Source organism: Alligator mississippiensis, chromosome 3, assembly GCF_030867095.1.
Source record: "Alligator mississippiensis isolate rAllMis1 chromosome 3, rAllMis1, whole genome shotgun sequence".
NCBI classification, from domain to species: domain Eukaryota; kingdom Metazoa; phylum Chordata; order Crocodylia; family Alligatoridae; genus Alligator; species Alligator mississippiensis.
In genome coordinates, this window is record NC_081826.1 from 166,235,193 (window position 1) to 166,259,650 (window position 24,458).

Below are 24,458 nucleotides of genomic sequence, written 5' to 3' on the forward strand. Positions count from 1 at the left end.
CTTCCATTCCCGCCAGGAGAGCACACAAAGCAACAACAAACTGTCCCAGTGCCTAAGGAAGGGTGTTTGTACCTGAAAGCTTGCAAACAACAATTTTTCCAACTATTTAGTTGGTATTATAAAAGATATCACATTTACCCAAAGAACCTTGTCTGCTTATGTCCTTAGACCAACACGTCTACAACCAACAACCCTAAACCCTAGCCATAACATTTGATTCAGAAAATAACAGTCATTTCTAAAATGGACAGAGCAACATTTCACTACATAATACACATTCTCATAACACGTTTTCATAGGACCCTGGGGTGAAATCTTGACTTCTCTGAAGCCAGAAGCAAAACACTCATGGACTTAAGTGGGGCATGCACTTCACCCTGGTTGCAATATTTACTAACATTGAAGGAGACATTTCTGACCGTGTAATTAATTAAGGCCCTAGATCTTTTAAAGCAGTGCTACCAGGCAATAACCAGATACAGACCCAATATTTTAGCTAACTTTAGCACATAACCCTTAGGATCTTAGGGATCTTTCAGCTCTATAAATATGACCCTCTTTTCACATTAATAATACAGGTACTGATGTCTATTAGCAGCTCGCTGTCAAATTGGAGAGAAAGTTTATTGGCATAGATTTACCATAGTGGAATTTTCAAATGTACAAAATCTCAATATTTTCAATGGTGTACAATAATATGTGAACTTGAAAGGTGTCATTAGTATGAAGGAACATATTTGTTTCTCAGTTCCACAGATATTATTCCAGTTCAACTCCATAACTCCAGTGGAGTCATAATTTTATACCCACACAGGTGATAGAAGAATTAAGCCCAAAGTTCATGTCATACCATATAAATAATCTGATTAATCTGTACCAGAGTGCTTTGCATTATCTTATGATATTTAGTGAGATGAAAATGGTGTATTTAAAGTTGTAATGGTATATTTAAAGCTCTGAAAAATTAAAGTTGATTGCTTAGGTAAAGGACAGAAGATATAATGCATGAAGTTTTTTCTGTGAAGAGACATAAAGTATACCAAGAATCTCTGCAGTTAACAGATCATGTCTGTTTGGTAATGTACAGATGGGCAGGGTAATTTTTGTCAATTGTGTAAAGATTGGTGCCATTTCTCTTGTCCCTTCTGCACTGTCACATTTCACAGAGAAGGCATAAGCGTAGTTTCTACATACACAGCTGTCAAATAAATCCAGTTCAATGAGCACTGGATATATGTCTCTAACAGACATACATGAGTAGTGCCTTTTGATCTTTTATCAGCCTGTACCAAGAGGGGTGGAAAATACCTTTCCAAAGATAAAGCAGAATTTCGTATGTGGTGGGTCTGTGACAAAAAAAAAAAAGATATTTATTATTTGCATGACACCAAGTGCTACTTGATGAAAGAAAGAAGAAACAAATGGTTGTGTTTCTGTGCTATTGCCACACATGAGGAACATCTAGAAATGATCCTCATATAAATAATAGCATTACATTTTTATTTAAAAAATATCAAAATACCTTTGCAGTTCATCAGGTCAAACTAACAACAGGGATAACTGGATCTCACATGATATTCATCAGTAGTGAGGTAATTTACAAAGACAGAGAGAAAAAGGAGTTTCCTTGCTTCCATGTACAGACTACTCACATTACCAGTCCATGAAAGAGAGCACATTATGTGCACGCGGATAGCGCCTTGGCTGTATCCTCTCAATGTAGCTGAATTGTCATGGAAAGGGAGGTAAGGTCCAAATTGTGACTCTACATATCACTTAAGGATTGAAGTAATTCCATGCTATATATGGAAAGTATAAGGAAAAACATGATATAAGAATTGGGACACTGCAAAAAACAAATGCTCATGGGGACCTCAGTTAAATTGAGCTAATGGAGGGGGTACAATGTACATTCCTGAATTTTCAAGGGAGTTATCCGGTGGTGACCCTGCAGGGAATGTGGCTTTTCTTTATGCTTGTAAATGTCCTTGGTAATTTGATACCATTAGCAGTTTTTTCTCACAAGAGACCCAGCACTGAAAGAGCATGTTTTCTTTTTCTTTAAATTCCAGCTCCCCTTATTACCACTCCTCCGGAAACAGTAGATGCATTAGTAGAAGAAGTTGCCAAATTCATGTGTGTGGTAGAATCCTATCCTGAGCCAGAGATTACCTGGACACGTAATAACATTCCCATCAGGTAAGACTGCAAACCTGAGGAAGGTTTATAATATAAGCACACCTTTGTCCATAACCTATGTGCTGGGCCTGGTTGGCAGTTTTCCATCAAAAACTTTTATTTTCCCCACAGTGGAAAATACAGCATTTATATATATATACAAAGAGATTTTGCTAGACTTTTTCAATTTTCTATCAGGAAAATCTAAAGAAAAATTTTCCTTTGCAGTTTTTTTGATCCAAACTGAAACGATCTGTTTCATGTCAGTTCAAAATGTGTCTGTGTATGCCTGAATTGCTGTGGTGCTTCATATCCCAGTTCTACTCTGTTGACCAGGCTTGTTGGCAAAACTACATCTGGTATGATGCACCTGGGTCTCCCTCTGGTTGAACCAGCAGGGTTCAACATGGAATAGGTGACCACAGTACATCAGAGAAGGTGTAGTGCATCTTGGGGGCTTCCTTAGCCAGCTTGGACACATAAGGCAGCAGTTCAGGGATGTCAGATGAATGAAGAGTCAAATCAAAACTTGGGGCACTGACAGATGTGAAAAAACAAAAGAAAACAAAACAGCACTTGGCTGGAAGAGGAAGTGTGTTAGTTCAAAGCAGCTCCCCAGCATCTATATAGACTGGGCGCTTCAGCGGGGCTTTTTGGTGTTTTTATTTAAAGCTGATTCAATTAGCTATTAAATAAAAGCACTAAAAAACCCCACGAAAGTGCACGATCTATACAGATGTTAGGTGAGCCGGGCTGAACTAACACACTTCCTCTTCTGATAAAGAGTAGCGTCACTAAAAAGACATGCGCCAGCACTACTGCACAGTAACTCTGGTTACTGAACATTAATTCAGTACTTGATTATAAAAGTACTAAATTTAATGTGCCGTGACTGCTCTTCATAGAGCAGGAAGTGGAGATGAGTGTAAAGCAGCTGCATAGGTAAACTTCTGGCTCTGGAGCATGTCACTGGATTCATGTGGGAAAAATATGCTCAGTCCCATCACCCTTGAGACTGACCTCTAATGTGGGATAGAAAAGCCTACAAGTGCTGTTGCTGATTCATTTTACCCATTTAGAAGAGAGAGCTGACACTTCTCTAAGTAAATTGGTGTTTTGAGACTTTGTGTTTAAAAAGCATTTTGAAATCCTTTCACAGAAGGGGTTTTTCAAAACAAAATATTATTTGAAACATGGCTTTTAACGTCTTATACACTGTCAAATCTCATTCATTACCCACTACCACATCATCTAAAACCCCCCCCAAACAAACTAAGCACTCATATGCATTAGGAATTTCATTTCAGGGAGGTAGGGAATTGTAGTATTGTTGCAATACCTACATTTTTAAGATAGCCTCTTACAAAGGTAAAACACAGTCACTTGACTTCTAAGCATCTTGGATCTGGCAAATTCTTTTACATTTTCTCTTTCACATTCTGGACCCTTGTTTGGGTCTCTCTGTTTTGGAAAATTATAATAAACTTTGCATAGTAGCAATGAGAGCTACTTTATTGCAGAATTTGCACATTAAATTAAAAGGCAGGGTAATCTTGGGCTGACAAAAGCTTATGCTTATACAGTACAGCTCTGATTTAATTAGGTGTAAATCTACCCTGCCTTCTTCCTGACTTCAGACTACCATGGCTAACTATCACTCTCTGCTCATTAAATTAAACCATTCTTAAGGATGTTTCTTTTTTTGTGAGCTGATGGGGAACACTCAAAGGACTTCAGGGGGCATTGGAGCAGGCTGATTTTGTTGCTAGTGAAACCATTCTAGACCACACAGAAACGACTTACCAGTTGGTATCCACAGACGTGTGCATGCACACAAAATGTGTCAGAAATCAGGCTTCACTGACAGCAGCTGAACTGCACTAAAGCCCAATCCCAATTCTCTGTGCCAAGCAGGCTGCAAGGCCAAAGCTAAGTCCCTACTGCTGCTGTCTCTAGGATAATGACCTCAAAACTCTTTCTCTATTAATAAAACTAAGTCTGAAAAGAAAGGAAGGTTGAGGGATATATGACAGAATTGAATTGACAAGACCTGCCTTCTATGCAGTCCTTAAAGCCCCATATACCTTCTTGAAAGCATATGGAAACACAAACCCTTTTTAGGTCCTAGTAAATTTGGTGCACAGTTTCCTTCACTCACAATCCAGAAGGCTTTTCCCAAAGACCCTTCATATGGTCTCATATGAAATGTTATCAATGTAGGCAGAGCACCTCTTGTTTTAGATACAGTTGCAAAAAAACCAAAACAAAACAAAACAAAAAACCCTACAACAAACTATTTTGGGATGGGGCAAACATCTGAAGTGCTTTGTTTTTTCTCTGGGGTTTCTGCAGGAGCACGAGTCATAGGGAACAGCAGCAGTTAAAAGAGCTTTTCGTAAAGCTTTATGGACATCAGTGTCCAATGCTAGTGGAAGCAAAGTTTTTGCATGAAGACAAGGAGCTATATAAGCTGAAACTATTTCAACTCCTTTCCAAACTCTGTGCGAGGTATTTGTGAAATGGAAAAGATTGAAATCAACATATTAAAAAAACCCCCAGAAAATTAAAAACTTCAAAGAGGCTAATTATTACAAGCAATAAATAATACTTATGTTATTTATGAAATAGGTTTTTTTGCCAAGGTTCAGGGGCGCTGCATAGCTAGTTAACTGCAAATCAAAGCAATACATAAACATTTGAATTCATCAGGCCTGCACTGCAGTGTTGGTGGTACAATGCATGCAACTCTTCTTTGTGTTCCTGGTTTGCATTGGCCACCAGATAATTAATTTGAGGAAGCCAGTGCTTCCTGTAAAGCCACAAATGTTTGTCCTGGGCTTTGCAGTATGAATTTTATGTCATCATTTGGGATATCACATCCAACAGCAAACCACAGGGGGCTGGGATGGCATGGGTGCTAAGGTGCACAGCTGACCACCTAGAAGTTGCAAATTTGAGGCCACAGCAGAAGTGTTCACAGCGTAGCCTGTCCGATTCCAACAAATCTGTGAATTTTGCTAAATACTTTGTCACAAGGACACAAAAAAAAAGAAGGAAAGCAAACCAGAGACAAGTTAAAATCCTGGATAATAGGAATATTCCACCACATTTAACTCTGGGGAGTTGCTTACAACTGTTCACAGGGAATGTAAAATTAGTTTTCACTAAAGAGGAATGCACAACTCCCATACCCTAGGAGGGTGACCTAACTACTACCACCCTTATGGGCTTACTATAAGCAACTATAAGTAACTCTTATGGGTTATACCAGGATGTGGTAAATCCTTTTAGGCAAAGGTGAGAATTTATACTGTCTCCTCTATATGGCTGGGCCAGTGCTATAACCACTGAGCTACTGTAAAGGTTTTGGGGGCACAGGCAGATATGGCCCGGTAAACATAGGGGCTAGCTTAAATGTCTGTTACTTCTTAACTCATCCTATGAAAACTTTACTGGAAAATTTAGACTTGGTGACTGGTGCAAAATATTTAGTTTAACAATGAAAAGAAAAAAGGGAGGATTTAAACTTTTTATGTTTGACACCCCCTGAAAGAAGCAGAGAGCAGAAGCCCTCTTGTCAGAAGCAAAAGACACATATCATGAATGTGCTTCAAAAAGTTCCAAAGACATGCTAAACTCATAAACTGATGGATTTATGAGGTTTATTGTAAGCGAGATAAATTTTGCACCATGAAAATACAGCATAATTTATTATTTCTTCCCATTTTGCAATGAAAACCACAGACCGTCTCTCTCCCCCACCACTACACCAGGAATTTTACAGAGCTGCATAGTCTTTATTCATCTAGGCTACTTTTTTCCTTCAACAGAATCCAAAATCATCACAGCTCTGAGCTGACCTCAGGACTTTTATTTTATTCTTCAAAGGCTTGTGATCCAGATCTTACTGTTACCTGAATGATATCTAAAGTCAAATTATTTAGAGCTTATTAGATTAAATTTGCAAATACTTTTTTTTCCCTGCAAACATTTTTGCTTCAGGTTCTTGTTTAAAAAATAAGAAAAGGAAGCAGGGGAGGGGGCAGTATTGAATTCCAGGCACTGAAAAAAATGGTTGCTGAAAATTGAATATTTGATGAAAACAAAAGTTATTTTCTTGAAAAAGTTATCTTTGTCTGGATATGTTTCCCTGAACATTTTCCGACCAGCTCTGCTTCTTATATAGGCAAGCTGTCACTGAACTGCAGATGCCTGTTAACTACATCCAGAATATGACCCAGGTGGGTCAAGATTATTTATGATTCAAGTAGTTGCTATAGTCTGTTCCTGAATAGCCCTTTGCCAAATGGTAGTCCACGATACTCAGCTAGATATGGTAATGATTGATATATTGATTGATATATAATTATCATAGTTCAGGTAGGTTGGTTAGATGGATGATTGTTTAGACATGTTCCCAAACCGTAGGAATGCTACCATTTTAGGAAGAGCCAGAAAATATTAAACTTGTAAGTTAACATCACCTTTATGTTCAGGTAAAAAAAAAAATCAAAACGAAACCCTTGAGTGGGTTTGGTGTTTTATAACCAGTTGAAATGTATGCTGTTTGTTTCGTTGTTTCACCAGTATTTCACTGTACCTTGCAGGCTGTTTGATACAAGATACAGCATACAAGAAGATGGGCAACTCCTGACCATCCTGAGTGTGGAGGACAGCGATGACGGAGTGTACTGCTGTACTGCTGACAACGGAGTTGGAGCAGCTGCTAAAAGTTGTGGGGCTTTGCAAGTGAAAATGAGTAAGTGGGTGAACTGTTTTAAAGCATCTAAACTGAAGCTCTGATCAAAGATGCCCTCCTTTTTTCCACTACTATATACTTAGGACCCTCTTCTGCTGCAGTTTTAAAGAAGCAGTTCTTTGCACTATCCAGGGAATCTGTCCTCTTGATAAATGCACACTCTTTCCACATCTGGACATGCACATGTGGTTTTGCATTTGGTTTTTGTATCTGGCAAATAGGGTCAAGTGTTTCTTGAACACATATTGAGATCTTTGTTTATTCATATGTACTTACTGTGTTCTTTCTTCTGACTATCCAATGCCAGATGATTTCTTCTGGCTGCCCCTCACTGGGAAATAATACAAACTGTGATAATAACCACAAGGATAATGTGATAAAAAAAATCTATGCTCCTGTCCCAAACAAAATTTGCACATGGTGTTCTATACATCTCAAGATTGTAAGGCAGAGAATGTTTATGTTACCCTGTGTTCAGTAACAACAACCACAGAAGCCTGTCCTGAATGCTGTTAGATATAAATACGACATCCCTGTATCAGACATTTTCAATATGGGGCTCAGTCAGGTAGGGTTGCTGGGGACTACTGCTCTTAAAATCCAGCTATGGAGGAGGGAATGATGCCTCTAACATTTGGATACATCTCTTCATTATGGCAACAATATGGTGATAGCTTCTCTACCCACTAAAGATGGGGGTGTGAGATCTCTGGATCCCTAATGAGAGGTCAAGAAGGTAGAGTAACTCTCATTTTCCAAGCCCACACAACATCCAATTAGATCAGTGACTCTTAACTGTTTTAGCCTCAAGGCACCCGTCAGAAGATGATAACTCTTAGTTTTTACTCATTTTTGACTGAAGAAAAATAATAGAGCAATTATTTTGTTGCAAAGAACTCAGAAACATCACGAGAAATCAGAATGTTTTTAACATTATGAATACCCATCTGAAATCTCTAGGTTTACCTTGTTTATCATGTTTAGCACCTAACTGTGCTAATATTGTTTGGTACCCCACAATACCCTAGAAAGGATCTCAAGGCACCCCAGGATACCATGGACAGGGACAGACATTACACATAAACTGGTTTAAGTGATCAGAAACTGGTCTAAACCTGTAACAGAACAGACACTCAGTGCACATAAACCAGTTTGAAAATGGCTGAAACCGGTTTGAGATAAACCTGGTTGAATGTAGTATCAGACTTAACTGATTTGGCTCAAACCAGTTTATGCAATATCTGTCCCAGACCCCTTGCTGGTTTAAGTTAAATCAAATTTTCTCGGTATCTTGGCATGCTCTCTGGGCTGAGCAGGACTCTCTGCTCCCCAGCAGAGCAGCCCCCTCCCCTCTGCTCCCTGGCTGCAGCTCCAGCAGAGACTTGCAGGCAAAGCAGGGTCTGCCTGGCTTCCCTGTGCCCCCTTCCCCCATTCTCTCACCACTCGCTGCTTAAGCAGAAATCCCTTCCTCCATTCTCCCACAGCACAGACTGTAGCCAGCATGTGGTAAGCTAGCGAATGCTGTGTAAGGCAGATAGGACAGTGTCCGCTTAGGGCTTTTTGGAGCTAATCAGCAGCTCAGCTGGTAATGTCCCTGCATTCCTTCCTTTGGAAAAAGCTGTTTAAAAAGAGCTTAAATAATGAGCGAGGCATTGTTTTCTGATGGGGTGCTAAATGCTGATAACAGAGCTGATAAATGCTCTGTTATCAAGGGGCGGGGGACCCCTCCCTAATCACAGTGTCCTGCCAGGGCCTGGCCATGCCCCCTTCAGCTCAGCCCTTTGGAAGGGAAGGGAGGGCTGCTCTAGCGCCCCCCAGCTTCTAGCCTGAGCCACTGCAGGCAAGCGCCGGCATTTTTTCAGTCCAGTGGGGATGTCTGTATGGTTACAAAGTCATTTAGCCTAGCCAGGTTAAACTAACCTGCAAAGATTGAATCAATTCAGGCTCAGGGTTTTTGAATGTCTCATCCTAGCTCATGGTTGAGAATCACTGCATTAGATTCTGTAAGAAAATGAATGCAAAGCAATTAATTCTTTGACCAATGCATTTATACAATATGCATCCATATGAGCAAACCACTTTATTATCAGAAGCTGGAGCCTCCTTTTTGTTTCCATACATACCCAAAGTGTGAATTCATATGTAGCCAGAAGGCACTGACAACCATAGGCAGAGGAAGGCCGGGGCTAACGGGGCTTAGTGCCACTGCTGTTTGTGCTGCTGCAAGCACAGACCCCTGCTTGTCTGGACATGACCAATGGCCATGTCCACATGAGCATGGATGTTTGGTTCCCTGGGGAATGCACTTGTCCCTCGGGACTGCCTGTGCCACGCGCCATCTGGCACACAGCAATCCTACCACTTGGAGCCTGGTCAGCAGCTGGAGCATGGCCAGTTTGGGACAGCGTGTGCTACCTCCGTGTGCGTTGCTCCGTCTTTTTTTTGTACAAGTTTTTTTGACCCTGGGATCTCCTGGGGTCACCCAATGTCACCATCTGTCTTATCCCAATGTCACCATCTACATTTGCATTTAAGTGCAGTAGTTTACTCCACCGTCAGATAGTATCTGTATCTGATGGGACTCTCCAACAGTGCTGTATATTAGTCTACACCAGCCCAATTGCTGTGCACGTGTAGATGACGATGCTTTACTGCACAGTAAATTAGTTTACTGCACAGTAAAGCACATGTGTAGAGACGCACCTACTAACAGCAAGTGCCACTGGATTAAACTCTTTTTGAGAAAACAAAGTATCTTTGAAACCATTTTAAATAAAAGTCCTCCTAGAGACCATAGAAAAGAAGACTTCAAGTGTTTTTGAAAAGCTTAGATTAAGAATTTTTACCTGCCTTGAATTGTATAAAGTCAAGTCTACCTTTTAGGAAAATAAATGTAATATGCCAGTTCATTAAGATGATTTCATTTTAGCATCACAGATTCTCTCTCTCTGTCACACCCCCCTTCCCCCCACATACACATACATATGTATATATATTTTTTCTTTCAGTGGCCATCTGTAACACAACAAGACATTATTATTATTATGTGACCCATCAAGACTTCCTTGGCCATTCTGTCTCTGAGAAACTGATATTAATGGTACAGAAATGGAGAATTTTCAATGAAGAAAAGTAGTGTGAATGTCTGTTTTGTTTGCTTAATATTTGTCTCTTGTTTGCTCTTCAGCTTCAATTCTGACCTTTTCATTTTAGAACCTAAAATAACACGTCCTCCCATAAATGTAAAAATAATAGAAGGATTGAAGGCTGTTCTGCCATGTACTACCATGGGGAATCCAAAACCTTCTGTATCATGGATCAAGGGAGAAAATGTTGTAAAGGTGAGTAGAGAATAAACCTAAGAAATCACTATAATATTATTTAAAAATGTAACAACACATCTTTAACATCTTTCAGAGTGTTTGTAAATTCTATCTTCAACAGCATGTAGAGAGTTCCCAAAATCAGCTAGTAGAAATTAGAAGAAGATAAGGTTTAGGAATATTCTTCTAATAAACTAAAGGTTTTCTGTATTTCTCACTGGTAGATCTGGCCTAAAATGGTAAAAAAACCTATTTGTGAATATTTTAATAAATGTACCAATGTGGTTTGAGATTGTCGCTACCCTTTTAAAGTTATCTGGTATTTGCAAAAAATTGGGCAAGTGGCTTGAACAGTGAAAGCCAGGTAATGTAGACAAGAGTATCTGGTTCTAAATTCCTTAAGATGTAGGAATGTACAAATAATTGTTATGTAGAAATTAAGATTATTTCCAGCACCATTACATTATTCAAGAACTATCTTGCTCATTCCTGTAGGAATGTCTTTTGTATGAGGATGTTGCAAAAACTACTGTCAGTTATGAAATAAAACTCTTCTGTGATCATTTACTAGGCCACAACATTTTTCTACATAGCTGTAAACTATATAAGCTACGTAGCTGTAAACTATGACTGCATGCAACAATGCTGCTGCCATTTGAGTTTCCCACTTTTGTAGTTTCCCACTTCTTGCAGACATATAACATAGGCAGTCATTTTGCTGTTAGTTTTTGAAGTACCCTAATAGTTCTAAATTTATGACTGCGTTACTATGACATGTAAATTATCCATTTTCCCTTTCCCAACCCCTAACCTCCTGTCTGGCAGGAAAATGTTCGAATTGCAGTCCTTGACTCAGGGAGCTTAAGGATTCATAACGTTCAAAAAGAAGATACAGGGCAATATCGATGTGTAGCAAAGAACAGCCTTGGCGCAGCCTATTCAAAACCTGTAACAGTAGAAGTGGAAGGTGAGTAACCCTCATACCTGGACTACTGGCATTTGAATATCCTTCACACATGGGCTTCTACAATATGTTAAATTAATGGGATGTAAATGTTGTTATTTTGAATAGCCTATGTTAAACGAGACACAGGTGACTACAAAAGGGCAAAAACATAAATGCTCAGTCTAAGAATACCTGCTCTGTGTCCATGACTGATGGAGAACTGGAAAAAAGAAAAAGCAGATAAACACACATCAGGCCAAATCCTGCAGGACCTTTGGCTTCATTGAGAATTCTCCTTGAGTGAGGATTACAGGAGAAGTGTTCATGTATCTTCCTTTTCTCATGTCTGCCCATTTTTGATATCTCAGGTCATGCCTCAGTGTTCACAGCCCCCTCAAACCCTTTGGTGAGATGAAATATTTCCCTGCCTTGTGCTCTGGAAAACATTCAGCAGGAAGAGGGCTGCAAAGTGCACTGTCACAGGTGTTTTTAGTTCAGAGCACAGTTCCTGAGCTTTCTAAAGACTGCAGCAGTAGCATTATTCCTGCCACATCTATCAGATTTTTAATTGAAATTAATACCGTGCACAAAGTAGTTCTTCTTGAGGAACCTGTGCATTTTCCTGCTGTTCACTCAGACATTAGACTAATTTTTAGTTTGTGGTCTTTAGTTACTGACTGTCCTTGTTTTTTAATTTATTTGGCTTATTTACTCTCTGGTGCAAATTCTCACCACTTGCAGCATGCTGAGAGCAAATGACTGCAAGAGTGTGAGAGAATGAAGGAGCTAAAATGTGTTGCATTAAGCAGTATTTTATCACAGTCAGTGGTAAAGGAAGGTTTCAGTCAGTGGATCAGCCACATTCTGTGGTTCACCACTTATGCAAAAAGGATCTTTCATTTCTGCAGCAACATTAGTTCTGAGCTCTCCTGGTTTTGATCAGTCCAGGCTATATTTAGCTTTTAGACATCTTTGAATATGTAGGTGCAATCTTATTTCCAAAATACCCAACTTCTGTGGGGGCAGGCTTTTGCCCACTGCATTTCAATGCAAGCTGTTGTACATTTGTTATTTTCTTAACAAATATACCATAATTTTTCAGTCCCTTTAATATTTCACTATACAAGTGCATCTCAGAAAATCTTGAAGTAGATTTAATGAGAGATAAAAGATTTTTATTATAACTAGAAACGATTCCAAGATACAAAGTGCATATTGGGGTTTTGGTCTCAATTTACTGATTGATGAGGGGCATCCAAGGTTTTTAGATCTGGATCTAAATATCACAATGAGTTATGGATTGCACTCGTGAAAATACAGTCCCTCAGTTTCTGAAGCGTTAATGGATTACAAGAACTTGGTGCCATTCAATCGAGTTTTCCCCAGAGCATAGGAAATCCCCAGACAGCTGGAATTTTACAGCTCCACAAGTGAAGGAGCCAGCTGCAAAGTCAGAATCTGGGTTGGAACCACACCAAATCAGGGGTGCCTGGATTAATAATGCTGCATTTTGTACCTATCTCACAAATTACACAGCACTCTATTTCAACCAGTGCAGAAATAATTAGCAAAATCATGGTGTGCAGGCCTGCATGCACATACTTTTCAAAGCAAGAGAGATTAGTGTTTAATTAATCAATGAAAGCTCAGTGCTCATGCACAAACTATCCCTTCATATTGCATTTGTGTGTGTAATACTAACAGAGTAATGTTGTTCACCAGTCTTGCTTTGGTTTCTCTGGGGAGGTGCCCATACAATGTACCTCATTCCAGGCTGCCACCCAAACTAGACAGATACATGTTTGTTTTACTTTTTAGCTTCCAAAATCCAAAGGTAATCATTCTAACTGCAGTTCACGGAGTATAATGGGTCTGTTCTCCTTCCAGTGTTTGAGTGCAACTCCCATGAGTATTAATGACACACCCACCCACCTCTCAAGCAGTCAGCCGACTGGTTTCTGACCTGGAACTCCCTGCTTGGCATTATTTTTAGTATTTTCCCCAGATGTCACAATTTTAAAATAACTCAGGGTAAATAATCATCTAAAAAAGCAAAACGGAGACAAGCCATTTGCAGCTATAAATACTGTGTGTATTTGCTGGAGCCCTATGTCAGAAAACAAAAGAAAGGACCTCATCTCTATCACCTAAATAGAAATAACTTCCCTTAGTACAACCACTCTTTCAAGCTTCCATCCTAAATATTACTGATTAACAGTAAAATCGTATTATCAAGTATGGCCATGTGCAGATGAAACAAGAGGCGTGTATGCACGACACTTTAAAGCGGGCTAAATGCTTTTGCTTTGCTTTAATAGTTGGTGTTTGCACACCTCGGTGATGTATTGCGCATTAATTCCAGCTGCTGAAATTCAGCGGTGTAATGTACCTTAAATCACTTGGGGCGTGGCAAACTAAAACTCTTTTGAGGTGTTTTAGTTTGCTGCCTGTTCAGGTGCAGAGTGAAGTACCCGGCTCTGTGCGGTTCCACGGTTCTGCAGGAAGCTCTGCAGGCAGCCTGGAAGCAGCCCGGGAAGGCAGGCTCCACCCAAGAAAAGCAGCGAGCCTGATTCCCCCCCACCGGAGCCTGCCTGCCTGCCTGAGCTGCAGGGGGGCCTGGTGCTTTCCTTGGCAGTTGCGGTGCCCCCTGGGACTACCTGAGCTGGGTGCTGCCTGGGGAGGGGGGTTGCCACTGCTGCAGAGGGAAGCACCAGCCCCCTCCCCCACCATGGGCCAGGGACAACTCCGCCCACTGGCAGCCCGCCCTCCCGGCCGGAGAGGCAGGTAAGTCACTGGGGTGTGTGTACAACACAGGAGTTTAATCAGACCTAAATTGAAGCAGTGTTTCTTAAAACCTGCCGCTTCAGTTTAGGGCCCCTGTTTCCTCTACACACACCCCATGACCAGAAAACTCTTAAGATTTAACCCCGAGGAAATATCCACAAAGTAATAGAAATATCTGTAACACCAAGCTAAATGTAGGGCATGTGGGTCCTGATTTTTTAAAGAGGTTTTTCATTTTCTAACTTGAGTTTCTAATTTTATGTCTGCAGCTTTGAGTATGCAATTATTGTTTCAGGCACAGTTTATAGTATCTGGTATCTGTTTGTATGAGGGACTGATCCAGTGCCAATTGAATTTAAGGAGACTACCAAGGTCTTAGAAGTAGGCACTTACATTACTGAATTCGTACCCAGAGCCCTATCTCAAAACTGTAGGAAACCTTGTGGGCTGGATGTTTGATGGGTTCAAGGTAACTGAAATTCCTGAGCTTTTAAATGTTCAGTAGTGTAAGCTCTGACATGCTTTAAAGTCCTGACATGATGTGAGTAGCAGTTCTACTAAAGTCAATAGTCCAGGGAAAAAAAATCCCCTTGGTTTAATTATTTTTTCAGAAAGAAATAAGAAAATAGTGATTTTTGGCAACCCCTGCCCAAATATTCCAAATTTCATAGAAAAAATGTTTTAGCAAATCAAATGTCAACTAGCTGTGGAACAGGACAAGGGGCAAAGTGAGGTAGGGTTTCCATGGCACCCTTCCTCATTCAGTTTACACTTTACAACAGACACTGCCTATGTCCCATGCAACCTACTGTCTCCTGCAGAATGAACTCCTGTCCCCAGTGAAGATCAGGGGAGTTTTGCCATTCAGTTCAATGAGGCCCAGATTTCACCTACACTTCTTATAAAAAGGCTTAAAAACACCTTCAGCAAGCCATTTGCACTTTGTTTTCAAGAACTGTTTTCTCCATCCCTGCATTAAAGGCAACACAAAACCAATTCTCATCAGAATGTTGCTTGGCATTATCCCCCCCAAGGACTATGTTGCTGCCAAACCTCAGCTTTCTTCCCCCTACATTTTTCGTGTTAGGCATATACAAAGAAAGCCTCAAGGATTTAATTTTTTTTACATAGTAACAAGAGGTTTTTTAATATTTTCTTTCTTTACTCTCAGAAATACCTGAACAACAGTATTCAATCAAACCTGTCACAAAAAGTATCTTTAGAACCAAGTTCTCCAAAGATAAAGTTATAAGCAACTAAATACGGAGCCTTTGAATAGAAATGCTAATGCAACCTTAACAATACTCTTGCTAATGCTCCCGCTAAAACTTCAATACATTTGAACATATAGTAAATATGTTGCTGTTAGTACTAGAATGATATATGTATACTACAATATAACATGTTCCACATTTCCTGTACCTAGCTTGATTTGGAAATTTATTTTATTTGCAAAGAGAGCCAAATTCTGCTGTTATTAACACTATCAATCCAGAACAAATTAAGATTTACCGTGATGGAACTGAGACCACAGTTTAGTATACCAAACTGATCTGATTTGATAAAGGAAACATTTAATTGTGTATATTTTATTTGAAAAAATTTCACAAATTTTGTAATTCATTCCCTATTTTATAGAATTTAGTGACTAATAGGGAAAATGTTAAATATTTATTTGAAAAATACTGGAAAAATTGCTCAAAGAAATAATTAGAAAATCATTATTCTATTGGCTCTTGCATAGACTCTGAGGATGTTGCACCATCATGAATATTGTATAGTCATGCATCTGTTTTAATCATCATAACACAATTGTACAGTTCTTGATATCTGGAGATTGACTAATGATTATGGAATTACCTTACATCCACATAACTATCCAGGATTCTCAACATAATCCACGCTGCTACAAGAAATTATGCCGTCTAGAGCAAAAGGTTCCTCACTGCAAGCATGAAAATTAGTTCACTGAAGTCCCTCAACCTTTACAGTTCAAAAGCCTTCCTGAAGGAAAATATATTGGTGGTATAGATGGATTTGCAGGTATGAAGCTGAGCAAGTAGTTTTCACAGCAGGGAAGGAACATAAGTGGCAAGCATTTGTTAGGAAGGTGTTATAATTAACCATGTTAGGTCAGCGGAGTTAGTAAGGAGGAAAAGCTGCAAACTATTTTTACTATGCCAGCATTGTCAGGTGCAATAAAATCACACGTCCATGAAATTGGAATGTCATTGAACCTGTGGGTTAGTTTTTAGGAGCTACTTTGGCATATGAGGCCATAGGGGTATGTCAGGGACAAGAGAGATGGTCCCAAAATAAAACCAGTTTTGAACAGCCCAGAACATTGGGACAGAGGTAGCTTGCTAATAGATTAGTGAATATTTGTACAAATTTCTTGTTATGCATCACACTCCTGCACAAGGAAAACAGACACAGCCAAATCCAAGAATGTATTTAGGCAGCTGACTCCTCCTGAAGCATCTAAGCTCCTAAATGATTTCAGCTGAACTGTTGGCTCCACAAATAACTACTTATGTATCTACATATTTTTGTATCTGGTTCTCACTGTCTGTAGTCAGGATTATGGTGGATCCTTCCAAGAGAATGACCCTATGGTTGTATCCGGAAATCATTCACAGTGCCAAATTGATTATGTAATGCAGGATCAAATAAACTCCATATACCAAAATCCTGTCTGGGACAAATCCAAAGAAGTCAGTGCGGGGGGGAGGGGAGGGAAGGGAATGGAAAGGGTAAACATGGCCACACCTGTCCAAACTAGGAAAAGAAGCTGGACATCAAAATATTTTTACATCAAAAATAAATTGTTCTACATCTCCCCTTTTTCTGTTTGTATGCAAACATGAGATATTTCTAGTCTGGTCAGAACAATAGATATTTATTTCTAGTGTTCTTGCAGCCATGATAGACCAGGAAATGTACAAGGAGCCAACATTTTTGTGATATCTTTTAATAGACCAACTGTATAGTTGGAACAGGTGTTGGACAAGCTTTCAGGCAGAAGGTGCCCTTCTTCAGGTCTACTAATCTATATATTCTAGTCAATATTCAAAGAGTATGTGACATCTGCATTAAGGGAGGATGTGTTTTCTGCTCTTAATAGAAGACAGGTCTACTGCTCCTCAGAACCAAGCTCCTTGCTCTGCCCTGCCTGATCTGTGTGTCAGAGGGTGTTTCCATTATTGGGTTTCAATCCAAATGATTTGGAAGGTCATGGTATCCAGTAAGGTTGATTTGATTTGCCCTGATACCATAAAGAAACTTTAAAGCTACTTTTCCATGGAGGGTAGGGATTTTGCTTACCATGAGGAATTCCTTCCTGGTGTAAACTGGTATAAGCACCACCTCCCCCTCCAGACATCATCGAGTAGAGCAGATATGTCAAAGTGTGATACACTTAAGCAGTTCCTAGTTGAACTAGTAGTTGCCCAAGGCCTGTTATACACTGATGCACCATATAATAGGCCAGTGCTTTTATAACTTTCACAGGGACCAAATAGCTCCAGTGATTGTGGATATCCTTCCTGAGTCTCTTGCTATGTAGAATAAAGTATCAGGGCTACAGTGTTACAAAAAGATACTGGATTTTTTTTCTTTACTAGTCCAGTACAGATTTCCCTCAATTTATGCTGTACGTGCATTCCCAGAGAACAGCATATAAATCAAATTTGCATAAAACAAACCCACTTTACAATGTAACAAATAGGGATAGCTTCCCATGGCGGTGAGAAAGGGAGGGAGGGAGGGAGGCTGGGACTAGGGAAGGGGTGGGGGGAGGGGTGCTGCTCTTGAGGCTGCACAAGGCAGCAAAGCAGAGGGAACACAGCAGCACTCACCCCAGCCCCGGTTGCAGTGGCCCTGGGAGTGGCTGGCGCCAGCTGGGTTGCACCGTGCTATGCCTATCCCCACTCACCTCAGCTCCTCTGCACCATGTCCTGGTGCAGGCAGCTGGTGTTGGCTGCTCCCGGGGCTGGGGTGAGTGGGGCCACAACCCTTTCCCCTCTCCCCATAGTCTTACCTGCTTGGGCCGGGGGGAGGGGGTGGCATCTATGCTGATTGTATAAGAGTGAATTTGCCTCGCATATAATAAATTATAGGTCTAAATATGCTCATTGCATAAGAGTGAATTTGCATATAAAGAACCCGCATAAATTGAGGGAAACCTGTACCCCCATATAGAAAGAAATGAGGAAAAAGAGCCACAGGAATCCGCCACATGGTTTGACAAACAGATTGGTAATTAAGTAAGCAAGGAAGTTTTAGGCTAGGCTACTTTAGCTGGCATGAAGATTTAAGACTATAGGATCACAGGAGAGTAGGGCTGGAAGGACCTCATGAGGTCATCTCATCCAGCCCCCTGCTCAAGGCAGGATCATCCCTGACTAAATCATCTCAGCCAAATGTCTGTCTAATCTACCCTGCTCTTGAAAACTTCCAAGAATGGAGATTTCACAATTTCTCTAGGTAGCCCCTTTCAATACGTGATCACCCTCATAGTCAGAAAGTTCCTTCTAATCTCCAACATAAATTTCCCCTGGTGAAGCTTGAAGCCATTGCTTCTAGTTCTGTCCCCTAGTCACAGCAAAAAGTCCATCCTCATCTTCTTTATAATCACTCTCCAGGTATTTGAAAACTGTTAGCAAACCCCACTCAGTCTTCTGTTCTCCAGACTAAACCCCAGTTCTTTCACCCTCTCCTCATATGTTTTGCTTCCCAGGTTCCTAACCATTTTTATAATTCTGCACTGAACTCTTTCCAAAGCGTCCATATTCTTCTTGAAGTGTAAGGACCTAAACTAGATGCAAGACTCAAAGTTAGGCCTCAGTATGCTGAACAGAGTGGAAGAATCACTTACCTTGATTTGCAAGAGACAATCCTGTTAATACAATCTCAACCCAGCCAGTCATTCCCCAGTCTATATTTGTGCGTGCAGTTATTCCATTCCAAATGCAGGACTTTGCACTTGTTCTTGTTGAAAATCATCCGGTTGATTGTGCACCATTTTCCAGTCTGTTTGGGTTATTCTGGATCCTAGCCCTACCCTCTGGAGTATCTGCAATTTGGCATTGTTTGCAGATTTGCTAAGCATGCACTTGATCCCATCCTTCAACTCATTAATGGAGATATTAAACAAGACCACACTCGGGAGAGATCCCTTGAGGAACTCCATTTGATACCTACTCCCAGCTAGATGCTGAGCCATTGATGACTACCTGTTGAGTATGATAATCTAACCAGTTGTATATCCACTTTACAGTACTTTCACCTAGTCTGCATTTCTTTAGCCATCCCCGGAAGTAAGGCTATCATAGTTCCATATTTTTCATTGTAATAAAAACACTCATGTGTTCTCAGTCAGCAAAAGAAAAGTAGAAAGCCTCTTGGTCATCCTTATCTTTAAAACAGTGATATACCTAAAGAGCTCTAGCATTTTTACCTTACATTACTAACATTATATAGGGTGGGGCATTATAAGTGGGGCATGTGTCCTGACTGCTACATAAAGGGAGGGGCACCAGAAAAAGGGGGGTACATCACTTTCCCATCCCTCATTCCACTTGCACTTCCTAGCTGCATATTGCAGTGGTATGGGCAATGTGTGCCATGCAGTACGAGGCATTCTGGGAATCATAGTTTTGTAGAGCAGCATTGTAGTTTGTTGTGTGCGTGTGTGTGTGTGGGGGGGGCACAGAGAGAATTAGCCCTATTTTTCACTGCCAAAAACAGTAATTTTTTTGCCCTCACAACATGGACATTGGTGGCAAAAAAAATTGTGTAAAAGTTCCACCCTACCCCTAGCAGCAGCGAACTCCACTGTCGCTCTAGGGAGCTACAGTTCCCAGAACACATTGCTCTACGTGACACTGCCAATGCCCACTGTTTGCTGCTGCACTGCTTGCTGATTAGTGGGGAAGGGTGAGAGAGGTTTGGGTCAGGTGCGTAATTCATGTGCTACACCTCTGCCTAGCATATTACAGAAGTAAACCTTGTACAACTGCTATAGCAGGTGCACTAGCTAAATGGACAATTAAGTATTCAGAACAGAGGAACCTGTATTCAATAGCACACTGGTTATCGGAGCAGTTATGTATTTGGAGAACCTCTTTATGTACAGATCAAAAAGTCCTCTAGAGAAAAGGAAGTACCATTTTAGACATTACCTAGAAAGGATAAATAAATGTGCTAAATTCATCTCACTCTAAAGAGGAATAAAATTAAAGGTGTAAATGTGAGCTCAGAACCATTTAGAATAGACCATTTCTCAGTACCATTTTATCTATCTTCTGTTTACAGAAGATAGGTACAAATGTTATTTTTCTATTGGAGCAATTTATTTTTACAATATAATCTGAGCTGTGAAAAAAAGCCATTTTTATCCATGGAGCAATTTACTGAAAGTTGTAGTGGATTACCTGTTGCTGGCAAGTGAAGACTTTTTTTCCTAAAGATCTGCCTAGGTCAAATTACAGTTCAGGGAAGTCCTAAGCCCTCTGTTATATAGCTAGAGGTCAGATCAGCTGGGCACAATGTTCCTTTCTGGCCTCAGAATCTATGAATCTGTATATAAAATCCCTATGGTGGTGAGACCTGACAAAGATGCCTTGCATTCAAAAGCCTGTCTAACTATCCCAACTACAGAGTTGGTCAAATATATATCACGCTAAGAAATCCTTGCCTCTCATTATAAAATTCCTGAAAGACATGCCCCTCTTTTTGGAAATGAAGAATCTGTGCTTATCCCAAAGTGCCTCCCTACCGCCTCAGTAGCCAGGTGCACAGTGTCCCACTCAGCTTCCAAACCCTCCAATTTCCCTGCTTTACAATTGCTACACAGCAATTGTGTGTCAGTATGACATGTTGTTTATTAAAAACACCTGCTAATTTTAAAGAAATAGAATTAAATGTCAAAGGAAAGAGCATGGGGAACACTACTTCTGTTATTCATAGCTGTACTGGCTCAGTAAGAGTCTCCATTTGTATCAGAAGCTATGCTGAATCTCCTGTCTGAGGCACCAGAATGGGGCAGAACCCAGACCGTACCATAGAAGTACATCAACCTCATCCTGGAGTACACTGAGCTTTGGTGATAGCTCTAAAAGCATTGACATGATGGCATGAGATAGAGGGCTCATGCATGGAAATTAGTAATCAGCAAGCCACAAAAGGATTGGAAGCTTGTTTCAGCTGGAGGAGGCACTGAGTGATAGAAGGGGAATGAACAAAAACCCACCAGAGACTCAACTGACATCAGGTTCCAGGGCCTATATCAGGGGCAGGCAATTATTTCGGGCGGAGGGCCGCTTACCCAGTTTTGGCAGGCTGTCAAGGGCTGCATGGGTAGCCCCACCCCTTGACAGGTGCCCTGTCCCCTGGTCACCATCTTGGGACCAGTGTCCCAATTTCTTGGGACTAATGTCCCAGGGCCAGCACCGGTGGGGCCCAGAGTGGGGCACAGGCTGGCAGGGGTCTGTGGAGTTGGGCTGGGCTGCACCAGCAGGGAGGGGGGAGCTGGCCCAGCTCAATAGAGCCCCTGCTAGCTGGGACCCCGTGCTCCTGCCACCGTGCTCTGGGCCCCGCCGGCACAGACCCTGGGGCACCGGTGTGGGTCCTGTGCTCCCACTGGTGCCCCACTCACTCCCACCCAGTGCCCCCCAGCCCCGCGGTACAGGCGGGGGACAGCGCAAAGCCCCGATCTGCTTGCCGGCAGGGAAGAAGCTGTTGCAGAACGCAGTGAAAAGCGGCCCCTCACCCACCCCATGGCTGGTGTTCCCTGCTGCAGGGACTGGCAGCCCACGTGGGGCTGCCTGGAGCAGGCACAGGCAGTCCCAGGCAGTCCCAGGCGGGCTGTGAGTAGCTGCAGTGTGGGGCACTGGCCGCACAGCGAGCGAGGAGCCACTCTTCCCCGCTCTCAGTACCAGATGGTAGCCTGGCAGTGGGGCCAGGTTACAAGGTGGTGTTGAGTGCAGGGGGGGTTGGGAAAAGCAGCCCCTTGCCTGCTCCATGCCTGGTGCCCCCCGCTGCAGCCGCTCGCAGCCAGCCTGGGGCTGCCTGTGCCTGCACCGGACAGCCTCGTGCAGGCTGCGAGTGCCTGCAGCAGGGAGTGCTGGCCATAGGGCAGACAAGGGGCTGCTTTTCTCTGCACAAGGAAGGAGCCCAGGGAAAAGCTGAGCGCGGGGGGAAAAGCAGCCCCTCCCCCACCCAATGGCCGGTGCTCCCTGCTGCAGCCGCTTGCAGCCCGCACAGGGCTGTCCAGAACAGGCACAGCCAGCCCCATGCAGGCTGCGAGCAGCTGCAGCACAGGGCACCAGCCACGGGGTGGGGAAGGGGCCACTATCCCCCTCCCCGCGCTCCTTCCCTGCCCGGGGTCCCCCCCGCCCTTCTCTCCCACACCCTTCTCCCCCCGCCTCCGACTTACCTGTGGTTCCAGCACAGGGAAGCCACTACTCCCAGACCAGAAGCCCCAGGTGGGGCTTCCAGCTGGGAGGGCAGGGCTGGGTGGACCCTGCTGTTGTTGGAGCCCACCAGGCTTCCCCTGGGTCCTATTGCCCTTGGCTCCCATCATTTTTGACAGGAACCAAGGGCAGAGAAATATTAATTTTCTACATTTTTCAGGGGCCTCACGGGCTGGATAGAATAGCCTTGTGGGCCAAATCCGGCCCGCAGGCCATATTTTGCCCACCCCTGGCCTATATGAACTTACATCGGGGTTGAAGATTTCATGATTACTGGATGTTTCCAAGTCAGTTCCAGTTTGAAGAATGGGCAAAGGTTGAGACCCATTTGCCCTTTATGCAGACAGATTCATTCAACCCTCAGTCAAAATGTTCATAATTCACTTCCCGGTGTGCCTCTTTTTGACATAACTCAAAGCAAATACATCAAAACAAGCCTTGAAGCAGTTTGCCTCTGACTTGGATGATGATGGTTGTAAAGCTCCAGCCCTTGTAGACAGAAGCCCTTCCTGCCTGCAGTTTATTGCTTATTACTAGCTACTAAAATAATGTTCTGCCACAGCCCACAAATATGTTCCTCCACAAGCCACTTGTGAGAACTGCGTTGCCCTTGAAATAGGAAAAGCTTGCCTGGTGAACCATCCCTTTAGAGAGGGGGACCATCAGAAAGCTGGTGTACAGATTTTGTTTTGAAAAGAACCTGAAGCTATTTCTATATCTGCAAAAAGTCTATCCACTTTTGTCTCCAAATCAACTAGAGTTCTGAAAGCTTGGGGAAAAAGTAGATAGCAAATTTACAACTTGAAAAGTTAAGGATACAAAGTATAAAAATGTTAGCTAGCCTCAATTTGTTAGATGGTCTGGGAAAAACTTTTAATTAATCTCAGAAATTTTGTAAGCTTGTGTCATAAAATCACTACATTTTCTGTAAAAATGTATGCAAGAGGCAAGGATTTCTTAGGGTGATATCTTTTATTGGATCAACTGTGGAGTTGGGATACAGTTAGACAAGTTTTTGAATGCAAGACATTCTTTGTCAGGTCTGACCAGAACAAGCCTAGCACAGCCCAGTAAAGAACAGGTGTTGGAGGGGTGAGAGATCTATTCAGGGGCAGCAGACACAATTATCAAAAGGGAGGAGGGCTGTTCTCACTTTGCCTTTCACATAATTTCTGGACCGTCACAGTTACAACCTCATTCTTACATTACTGTAAAAATGCAGGCATTTAAGTATAAGAAATAGTCATGTTGGGAAGATAGATAACCATGCATGTAAAATACACAATTGCTGGAAAAAATGTGTAACTGGATGCCAGACCACTACGCCTCTTGTCAAGAGCAGATCCTTTAGAAACTCTATTATCTTGACTGTGATCCCTTGGAAGAATGAGGCCTAAGAAGACCAGACCTGCTAGCCACAGCTTAATGAGAGAAAGCAAGGGGACCCACTAGGCCAAACAGAGACTAAATTGGAAATCTCTGGACACATCTACATGAGATGTTTACTGTGGAGCTGCCTAATTAGTTCTGCAGTAAAGTCTCCGAATCTACACACATGGCCCTATTAGGCTACAGTAAACTAAGTAACTGTGCCATAGGACAGTACTTATAAATACAAATGCTATCTTGTGGCAAAGTTTTTTATTGTGTTGCAACACATGTATAGATGGTGATGGGCTGACTGGGGCATGAAGCTGCTTCAGTGTGGAGGCTGCCTGCCAGTTAGCCCCACACTGAAGCACCCTCGTGCCCTCCGCAGCACAATGAGCCAGGTCAGAGCAGCCCCGAGGACTCCTGCCAGTGGGTGCATTTGTAAATGTGGCTCTCGGGAGCAATAAACTCCAGTGCAAAGTGCGTTCATTTCATGTTGCTGTGCATTCATTTCATGTGCGGATGACCCCCCCCCCACCTCCTCTTTATACATCCTGCAAGTACCAGAGTATAAACAGGTCTGCCAGAAAAAATACTAGACAGAGGTAAGAGACCAATAGAGA

At 42.0% G+C, this 24,458-nt stretch overlaps 1 protein-coding gene across 1 annotated transcript in view; it reads left to right on the forward strand.

Annotated features, from left to right (window-relative positions):
• MUSK (muscle associated receptor tyrosine kinase) overlaps positions 1–24,458 on the forward strand; it is an 88,889-nt gene that overhangs the window by 2,558 nt on the left and 61,873 nt on the right. Inside the window, exons 2-5 of the mRNA XM_006270630.4 lie at positions 2,073–2,199; positions 6,786–6,937; positions 10,151–10,278; positions 11,086–11,227. Of these exons, the coding sequence (XP_006270692.1) occupies positions 2,073–2,199; positions 6,786–6,937; positions 10,151–10,278; positions 11,086–11,227 (549 nt within the window). The remainder of the gene's footprint in view (positions 1–2,072; positions 2,200–6,785; positions 6,938–10,150; positions 10,279–11,085; positions 11,228–24,458) is intronic.